This window comes from Mycteria americana, chromosome 18 (assembly GCF_035582795.1).
Source record: "Mycteria americana isolate JAX WOST 10 ecotype Jacksonville Zoo and Gardens chromosome 18, USCA_MyAme_1.0, whole genome shotgun sequence".
Lineage (NCBI taxonomy): Eukaryota > Metazoa > Chordata > Aves > Ciconiiformes > Ciconiidae > Mycteria > Mycteria americana.
In genome coordinates, this window is record NC_134382.1 from 8,950,866 (window position 1) to 8,961,055 (window position 10,190).

At 40.9% G+C, this 10,190-nt stretch overlaps 1 protein-coding gene across 4 annotated transcripts in view; it reads left to right on the forward strand.

Moving 5' to 3' along the window:
* Positions 1–6,906, forward strand: part of LOC142418701 (uncharacterized) — a 14,119-nt gene extending 7,213 nt beyond the window's left edge. For 2 of the 4 annotated variants that reach the window (XM_075520898.1, XM_075520900.1), the window contains 4 exons: positions 145–258; positions 3,346–3,432; positions 5,424–5,571; positions 6,057–6,906. In XM_075520898.1, coding sequence (XP_075377013.1) covers positions 145–258; positions 3,346–3,432; positions 5,424–5,571; positions 6,057–6,088 — 381 coding nt within the window. In that variant the 3' untranslated portion in view covers positions 6,089–6,906. Of the gene's footprint in view, positions 1–144; positions 259–3,345; positions 3,433–5,101; positions 5,274–5,423; positions 5,572–6,056 lie in introns of those variants that run through there. The other 2 variants (XR_012778373.1, XM_075520899.1) reach the window with 2 other exon arrangements.
* The last annotated feature ends 3,284 nt before the right edge of the window (positions 6,907–10,190 follow it).

Below are 10,190 nucleotides of genomic sequence, written 5' to 3' on the forward strand. Positions count from 1 at the left end.
TGTCTGCCAGGTTTAGAGGAAAAATTTTAGCCTTTAGACCTGTGCCCAACTTACTGTTGCCGGGAGTTTATGTCAAATATTTTTTGGTGGGCGGTATGGCCTCAGACTAATAATTTTACCAGATCTTTGCCTCTTCTCTTTCAGCTCTGCTTGTGTATTCTGCTGATAAGCCTGCATGAGATCACCCTTCTACATAACATCATCTCAGCAACAGGGGCTCTTTGGGCCTGCCTGAAGGTGACCATTAGCATCATTGCAGTAAGTGTTAAGCTAACAGCGACACAAGCAAGAATAGTCAACTTCTGAGACTACAAGTTCTTGCTCTGAGCAGTTATCACAGGCTGGGAAGTCACAGCCATCCCATTCTATGTAATACTGCTAAGTGGAAGGGAGCCAGAATGGATCCCAGCAGAAAACAAGAGCACCAACAATAATGAAGTCAGGTTTCTTATAAATCTATGTCTCCTCAGCTGAGCATACAGGATGAAACAACGTCACACTATCATTATTCCTTTCTGAGGGACATTGTTTTATTCTCAGTCCTTGATCACCTACTTTAATGAAACCTATAGGATCACAATATCTTCAATATTTCTACCTCTCTGACAAGGTTAGGTGAAACTCGCAACAGTCCTCCAAATTATTACGAAGATGGATAGACAGACACAGTGAGACTGCACAGGCCTTATAGCCTTAGGAAACCACACCAAAAAGATGAGTGGTCCTTTACTGGGGCAGCTTCTTTAAAGGTGAGTGACAGTTTTCAGGTTAACATAAGGACTTGTGAACTTGAAATGTAGTTTTTCATGTCAGTCAGGCTGAACTTCCTCTGAAATCTTGAGAGCTCTGTTCCAAGAATGATTGCAGAATCAGGGCCAAAGTACATCAGATATATGAGTCTTTTATTACCAGGAAGGAGTTTAGGTGGTTTGGGTTTTGCTGGTTTTTTTAGGCTCCTTGGGCGTTTGCTTTAGCCATTCAGAAAAATTCCTGACAGCTGAATTACAGCTTTCCAAGTGTTTTGATTGCTTTCCTTGCTAAAAATGGAGCTAGCACCAAGCACTGTGCTTTTAAAATACTTCAGTAAGTTTAGATGAATAGTTGCACAGAATCATCTTTCTCCTGGACTTTGGAGTGTCGTGGCCACTAGCAGCTATCCAGCAGGGAAAAATGGAGACAGGACTAACTGTGAGTGTGACACTCAGGAATGCAGACAGGGATATTATAGCTTGGTTTCCTCTTGGAGCTCCTTACAGACCTTCGTGAGGCACTGGATCTTTGCTTTCAGTTAAATCGTATCAGGTGTGGAGAGAAGGGAGCAATTAGAACCATGTCTGTTTTCCTGCTAGGATTAAAAGTGTAAACCTTTCAGCTACTTTTCCCCCACCATCAGAAACAAAGTTGATCTGACCAGTTGCTATTCACAGATTATGAGTTCTTTGCTTCTCCTTGATTTGCCTTTAGGCATTAAAAGAGGCACTGTTTCTTCTAAGAAAAGGAAGAGGCACTTCAGTTAGATGGTCTCATGTCTTAACATACATGATATTCCTTATGCTTTCAACAATAGCAAACATTTTTCTTAATAGTTCAGCTAGTTATAGTAAATGTCCTAGGGATGAGTACATATTCTTAACCTTTGCTCAAAACTGTCTACGTTAGAACCACTTGAAAGCTACTTTTTACCCAGTCTAGGTACATGACTAACTTCTCTACTGGAAGAAGTTAACAGCTTCTTGTCTAACTAAGAAATAGCAAATGTAAAATTAATGAAAAAAATTTAGTGCTGTATTTCAGTAACTGGCAGCACTGCTGGGCAACAGCAACTGAGAAAAGGTGGATACATTTCATGAGAGTCTGGTAGCTTTGTATCCAAGGTAAAAATTACTCTGTCTTAGGCTGGAGCATGTAGACAGCTTGACAGAGGGGTCCCAATAGGAACTCCTTTTCCTTACCCTGTTCGGACAAGATTTTCACAATCAGCTTCTGGCAGATGATGCAGCAGTAGAGAAACAGGTATCATTGTCTTGTTTGGTGCTCGCAATAACTGCACCTGCTATGAGGTTGTTATGTAAGAAAGGTATGGAGACATACATAACCCACCAGAAAGTATAAGTGTAACAGAAGGGAAAACTTGGAAGCGCCTCATACACAGTCCTTTCTGGTAACCACAGTAGCTGAAAGCACAGCTAAACCTCATGTTCCCCTATTTCTGGGTTGATGCACATGCCGTTTGGCAAGGGGATTATTCGTTATTTTTCTTCTATTTATATACGTGCTCTCCCATTTACTTAGTGGATTTATTTTTCCTATCTCCATTATTTATTTTGCCTCTTTTCTCCTGTTAATTACTAACTCTCTCTTTCCCCCTCCTCTTGTTTCTCAGCCTTTGTTTTCCTTTCCCTTTTGGTCTTATCCTAAGAGGAGCATTATGCAGTATCACAGAAAACGGAGACAATAGTAGAGGTGGCAGAGAACAGACAAACTCTCTTAGGGGAGGGACAATTCCCTTAATGCTTTTGTAGAGGTTCATATATTTACCATTGCAGAAGGACCAGTATTGGTTTTGGGGGGAATCTGGTTGATCAGATGCATCAAATCTTATCATAGCATTGGCGCAGTCACTGCTTCCATTGCCAGTGACTCAGCTGTTCGTTTGCTCAGACCTGCCCTTCCAGTTCAGGACTGCTGAAAGTTGCTACCTGCTGGAAAGTAGTCTATCCTTTCTTCTTTCCCATGTCCCAAGCTTAATTGTGGAACAAAGTTTTTCTGACAGTTAAATCCTCTTGCTCCTCCCACATTTTAGTTCTCAGTGACTTTAATTCTCTGTAGTAGAAGCAAAGGTGGAGAAAAAAGTTACAGAGCGCTTTCAGTCTGCTGAAAGCTATGTGACTTTTTTCTTATGTGACTTGTTTTAGCTATGAAAACATTAATTTGTTAGAGAAAACTCTGAGCATACCCAAAGAAAAAGTGCATCAGCTTAGCTGCAACTCAGAAGAGTCAGCTGCTTCTCCATGTAAGCTAGCTGGGAGTTGTACTGTACGTATGAGAAGGCAGAGCTCAAGAGGATGCCGAGATGGCTCAAATCACACACAGCTGTCAGGATGTGCCCATGAAACAACCAGTTCTGATTTCACCAACATCTCTCCTGGCCCAGCTCAGTGGAAAACAGACTGTATTTCCTGCTAAAAAAACAAAGGTAGAGAAGGCAAGTGGAGAGCAAAGTTACAACTGAGAACTCAGCTAGACCAACACTTGAAATGCTGTTGACAAATCAACTATATATAGCCTTTACAGAATATATAGCAATGAGTTATAAACCTGTATATATCTCATCTTATTTTACAGATTTTAAAAGAACTGAAACCTCTAGTGTGGATTTTTCTAAGTCAGAATGTACCTGAAGTAGTTTATCTCATCTACCTGCTTTACACGGTAATTCATCAAACTTACTTGCTCGATAATGGGGAGCAAGGCTGGAGGCCTTCATTACTGGATCCTTGGGCCCAAAACATGGTGCCTCATTCCTGAGCATACCCCTGCGTTGCCGCTCCTGTTAAGAGTCAAGGAGAGCAGCAGGCACGTCTTACCTCTTCAGGATCAACTTTTCAAGACAGGAACCATGTCAAATTGCTGTTGAACTGATTACTTAGAGGGAGAGGCCCTGGAATTCTCTGCAACTGGCAAAGTGTCCAGAATGATTAGGGAAAGACGTAACAAAATCTTCCAGTACAAGATACACAGCCTCTCAAAAATGCCTCCCCTCCCTCACAAGAAGTCTCCAGTGGTGCCAGAGCATCTGCAGGGCCTCAAGTCATTATATTTCAAAGAATTTCTTAGGCAGCACCCCCAGCTGTCAATCCTGATGTAGCCAAAACAAGAGACAGCACAAGCCCAACAAACTCCAGTGTTAGGCATTTTTTTGGCACTATAATAGTGATATAGCACTTATCACCGGGGCGCCCCAGCACCTCCCACAATACATGTGTGAAAGGAGGTAAGGAAGAAGAAGGGCAAAGCAGATTGTTCATCATAGGAAGGTTTCAAATGCTGATAGCAGCCAGTGTTTCTCGTAAATCACATAAATAAGTCTCCAGATACTGATAAAAGTCCAGTGGCTGCAGTCTTCCAAGTCCTTGGGGTTCTGTTTATTAAAGTATGCAGTCAAATCGGGCTCTTCTGATCATTCACTGGCAAAGCACAGAAGGACCACACACTGTCTTTGGTGCCTATACTTTACTTGTATTGTAGTTAGGAAGAAAAGTACAGGTGGTGGCTTCTGACATAAGAGTAACATAACAACTTGAAAATAGCTAGGTCTCCGTACAGTTTTGCATGGCAACAATGCAAGAGTGCCCAGCAAATGCAATGCTCCTCTGTGCTAGAGAGACCTGTAATAGAGTCACTTCTCCAAACCAGTTCTTTTTAGCATCTTTTATCTGACTACCTGAAAGGCAAAATTAAAAAAAAAAAAGTAAACTGCACTTACCATTAATTACTTCAGCTCTGAAAAAGCTGCCAGATTGACTCTATATAGCAGCTGCTTAACAACCCTCTGCAGCGTAAACAGGAAAACTGATAGAACTTAACAGACAAACAAACTGCACAGCAATTGGCCAGGACCTCCATAACCTGCCTTGACTGGGGATACACACCGCTGGGTTTGTTGACAAATCACAGTAGCCAGAACTGTGCCTTTTTAAATCTCATCCTGGTAATCACGAGGCCTGCTGGGGCAGTGACTCAAACCTGCAGGAAGCGGGAAGAGAGTACTGTGTACCTTTCCTTCAGTACTGGATTTTTGCAGAGGTCTCTCGTCTTAGCATTAATGTGCCTGATCATACTTTGTTCATGGGAGCAGCGATCCTTCTTCAGTGCAGTAGATAGCTGCAGGATAAAAATACTGTTGCTTTTAATTAGAAGTTGCCATTTTCTCTGTGTCAGAACCCTCAAAAAGCACAGGTTAGGCAATTACAAATGTCATAAGCACAGTAATCAGGCTAGCCATGAATGAAAATAGGATCATGAAGCCGGCCCCCAGACATGCGGGACAACAACAGTACAATGACAGCCAGGGAACATAACTTCATTCTATATTTTACAGTGGAAAGAGACTGAGATGTAGGATGAAGTCTGGTTTCCTTATCTCCAGTTTAATTGTTTTTTCAATCTGGGCGCAATACTGTTTTCATATGCCTTTAATGATGCAGAGATCAGAAGGTAGAATGCATTGAGCTGGAGTCAGTGTGCAGCCAGGGAATTCTGTAATCAGGAAGGTAAGACGGTTTAAAAGTGACCAGGTTTCCCCACACACACTGTTACTATCTAGTGATTTCTTTCAGAAATTTAGTGTTCGATTGCATTTTATGGCTTCAGGGTTTTGTGGCACTAGGTGTTGATTGTTGTATGTCTCCATTTTCCTGCAGGTGATAAGGGAGTGGGGCAAAGGGAATTCTTACACTCTGGAAGCTGCTTTCATTATCGGCGCTTGCATTTCTGTTGCAATAAAATCTGTTTTGTTTTGGGCACTGATTCATGTCTACCGCAGCTTTGGGCAGGGGCTGAGAGAAAGAAGTAAGTACTTGAAAAGGTTAACTTAACTATGAAGGTTGTAGCCCATTGTATCACAGTCACAATTAAGCAGAGAGCTTGTCGAGCCAGGAAAGTAGTTAGGGATAATCACAATAAAAGGCAGATCCCTAATGACATCAAGCACTACTGCAGCCTCAGAAGTTACTGGCCTGACAAAGCTCAGAAGCTTGGACGGAACATGCGATCTCTCCCTGAAGAAAACTGACATTAAGTCAAAGTTGCTTCCAACCTATGCAAGAACTGCTGCTATCCAGAAAAACAGGCCTGTGTGGAAAAATATCCTCCATACAAGATACATGTAATTTTTCTTCTTTATCATGCCGTATAACTGCCTTATAATAACTAAGAGAGACAGAATAAAGAGACCCAGAGAGCCACTAATCTTAAACTACCCAAACCTCCTTTTACATGAAGGACATAAATGCTGCTAGGCATGGGTGTTGACTGATCTTCCTTTCTTCCCACAGTGTTTTCTTCCTATGGAAGGATCGACTCCTGAGCATCCCCCTTGTATCTGCAGCTCTTACAGAGTGAAATCATAGCTGGGGAAGTTCTGGTCAAGTACTTGCACTCAGGATGTAAGATAATGGGTCAGTTTCACAGAGGTAGGGAAAGTTGCTCCGAAAAATGTCTATACATTTCTTGGTTTGTATTGTGCTAGGGAACTATAGCAGTGCAGCTGGTAACTTAGTTTAAAAAGCAAAGTGCGCTCGGGAAATTAACAGTAATCCCCTCAATTCAATGAGTTTTGCTGACAGGACAATGCATCTTTCACTCCTTGTTTTCCTGATGTTGCTTTGTAACTGCAGGAGGTTCACAACATGCATGTGAGTAGAGACTGTTGTTAATATAAATGCTGTTTTTCTGGATATACACAAACATAATGAAAATAATTTGCACCCCCATCTTTTATTACTGAGTCTAGAAGCCGATTGCCCTACCATCATTTCTCAACCCAAATCTGTTGGTGAACAGAGGTCAAGCCCCGAAGTTGTTCTGATGACAGCTGCGTTCCCTGATCTCCACTACAGCTGTGTGATGGCTTAACCCCAACAGAATGGCTAGGGCTCTTGTTCCTCCTCTGACTTCAGAATATTTCAATTTGGTTTTTTTTTTTCTTTAAATGCCAGGTATACATGAAAACTACACAATGTAATCTCATGCCTTCCTATAGCGTATCTAACCGATGTGCCATTTCATACACAAGGGTGACTGTTAAAATAAGCCTTTAATATTGTAATTTAAAAGTTTGGTATTTTATTGATCGGAACCTTTAGCTACTGGCTGTCTATTTTTTAATAAAGTATAAACACAGTTTGCGCATGGGTAATTATTTCTCATATCAGCAGCATGAGTTCAATGGGAAGCCTGTTTACAAACTGAGTATGGAAGAGGCTGGAACTGCAATTCACATGTGCTGTGAACATTGCCGTCATATTCCTCTTCAGATACATCTTTCACTTGTAGATAACCGTACACTACAAAAAGTAGTTAAAATAGTTTATTTATTAGGGAAATTTACAAGGATGATCTCAAAAAGTCTATAAAAAATAAATATCTCATCCTAGTCTTCTAAACCTGAAACAAATCTGTTTCATAGATGGCACAGTGGAGGCGTGAAGAGGTTAAATGTCGATGGTCAGACCGCATACAGCTGACAGCACCAAGGGAAAGCACGAGAGTACCAGCTGATGACTGTGACTTCATCCCACAAGTCAAAATGTGACTAGGAATTGTTGCTGAAATCAAGCAACACAAACATATTCAGTCCTTTTCTAAAACAAGCAAACAAGCAGCAGGTCTTGCCTAGAGCAGGACCAGTAAGGGAGGACTTCGATCTTGCAGTAGGCCTGTACTTGGTCAAAATTAGCTGAAGAAAGTAGGCTTGTGCTATGCTCCTTTTCCATCTTCATAGCAAGGAGATGGCAGAAACAACTGGATCATGAGAAGGAAAAAAGTTGTGATTACATTCAAACATCTCCCCAAAAGCCAAAATGTATTGTTATGCCTTGGGGAATTAACCTTCATATTTTCACAGAAAAACGTTCTTATTCTGACTAAGGTCTTGTTAAGTTCCTGTGGAAATCTGCCTGTTCTTTTACACAAGGTCGTGAAGTTAATACTTGCGTAGATAAGAGCTACTGGGCTGAATCTGTGACAGTTTCCCGATACACAATCCTGTCATAATCTGCAGACAATATCTTTGGCCTACTCTAAATTGAAGCACTTTATTTTTTGCGCAGCCTTTCTAATCCTGGATGCAGACAATCATTAAACCAACTGGTTCAGACAACCAACTTCACATTTTCTATTATTAAAGCAGGAGATTAATCCAGCTAAATCCAAAGTTAACTTTGGATAAATCCAAAGTTACTCATCACATTTTTTATTGGTATTTGCCAATAGAAGAGGAAAACAATGGGAACAAATCACGCTGTCCCAAACAAACGGAAGCTACTGCTCTACATGTCATCAAGAACTTCCCCTGTCAAAAGCATTTAGCAAGTTTTACCCAGAATGATATGTAAAAGAAGATTTCAGTTTTAGGTAACTTGTGCAAATTCTTTACATAACACCTGATAAATACACATTTCCCCTTCTTTGAGCAATCTTCTTTTCCATGCTATATGAGAAATCACTCAAAACCAGCATGTAGAGAGGCTGCTTTTTCATATGCAGTAAAATAAGTGCACCCAACAGGAAGAAAAAGTCCAAACCACTCCTACGCTTCATTTTTGCATTATCTTCTACCTGTTCTTTGTTCAAGCCTTTGAGTTCAATTGTTCATCATGCGTTACTGAAAAAACGAATCAACTTGCTATTTTCCCATCACTACTAAGTATTGGTAGCTTTAATTGCATTTCTCTGGGTAGAGTTTCCTGCTTTTCTGTTTGAGGACAATACATGAGACCAAACTCTTTTTCCCCATTGTGCTCATGACTCCCCTTAAAAAAGCTTCAAGCTGCTGTGCACACACGCAACAGCTGATACTGACTGGGATTCCAGAGAAGTCAGAGGGACACACCACAGAAAGACAAAGATAACTGGACAAAGCAAGGAAGAGCATGTAGGCCTTGCAATCCTGTGCCCCACAGCAACGAGTCATTAATTGGCATGGCTAGTTCAAATTGTCTTTAGAACATAATCAGGCTTTTACAAAACAAATCCTAATACCACTGTAAATGCTATATGCGTCTCTACCACTCCTTTCATTAGCAATGCAGTAAGTCATCTCACAGTTGCACAAGGAGCATGACACCGTCATCAAGAGGTAGGACTGCTGCACAGAAACGGAGACCCAGATTAAATTAAATTTATTATTTCAGGGAACAGCAGCAGCAAGTACAAGCTGTGTTGACCTTCACATCCAGTATGAGAGATTTTTTTGTACTTCCCGAGACGGCTGTAAACCATGCTGCCACCCGATGCCTATGTGAACAATCTAGATTAAACTAGATGTTGGTTCCAACATCCATCTCAGCTCATCATGTAGACACGCTGCAGGGCAGGGTAAAACTAAAATAAGATGGCCCCAAGCTTCACACAGGTTTATGGCCAATCTTCCTATTTGGGGCTACTTTAACTTCTCCTAACTCTTAAAAACCCAGGTAAATTGATACAGCCATTTTTTAATCAGCCCAGCTGAATTGATTTTGTGCCAAAATTTCTGATACCTCAGCTTGGAAAGACTGGGGGGGCAGAGAGTACTTTTTGCCAGTTCAACAAACTATGGCGATTACAGCTCTCAATGCTAGAACTGGGCCGTTTAAACTGAAAACGGTAAGAAGCCGCCATTCTGGCAAGACAGCGCTAGCAAACTGCATATAACCCATCTCAAAAGAATCATCTGGAAAATGAGGGTCCGGTCTTCGGCAGTGCTATTTCCCTGCTTTATGCATAGGCAATAGAGTGCCACTGTCACAGAAATGGTGGGTTGTTGTTTTGGCCATGGACAACAAGAGTTTGTCACTAGCCAGGCATGAGAAGATGGAAAATTCACTCTAAGGTACCTTGTAAAGCAAATGTACTCCATTTAAAAACAGCTATATTACCTGCATAAGATATTTCCTCACATTTATCAATTATTTGACATGCATGAACTGTTGGAATAGGTTACAGATTAATTACGCAATCATAAAAAAGACTCTTGGTCGTAATCATTAGCCACAAGTTTCATGGAAGAAGCATCTAGAACTTGGTCACAACATGCAAAGGCAAGGATAGAATGGGCATTTAAACTACATTTTCAATCTTAACCTTGCTAGGTATCCAAATTATCTGAGATTATCTCATATTATTGCCCTTATCTATTTCTTTCCTCAGTTTTCTACTCTTGGGCCTTCAAAAGAGTAGTTAATGTAGCCCAACTAGTTGTATAGAAGATTTGTTTCAACTTGCACAGCAAATCCAGCTTTTATTTTGAAACTTTTGAGAAAAGACTGGTATCAGACATATACTTTCAAAACAGCCTTAGGTATATTTCTAGAAAACAGATGCTACTGTCCCATGAGACAATGTGTCAAAAACCCATGCTGGACATCTGCCTTCCAAGCAAGTAATTGTGTATACCTAATTTTATATTTGCAACAGTCAAAATGCTG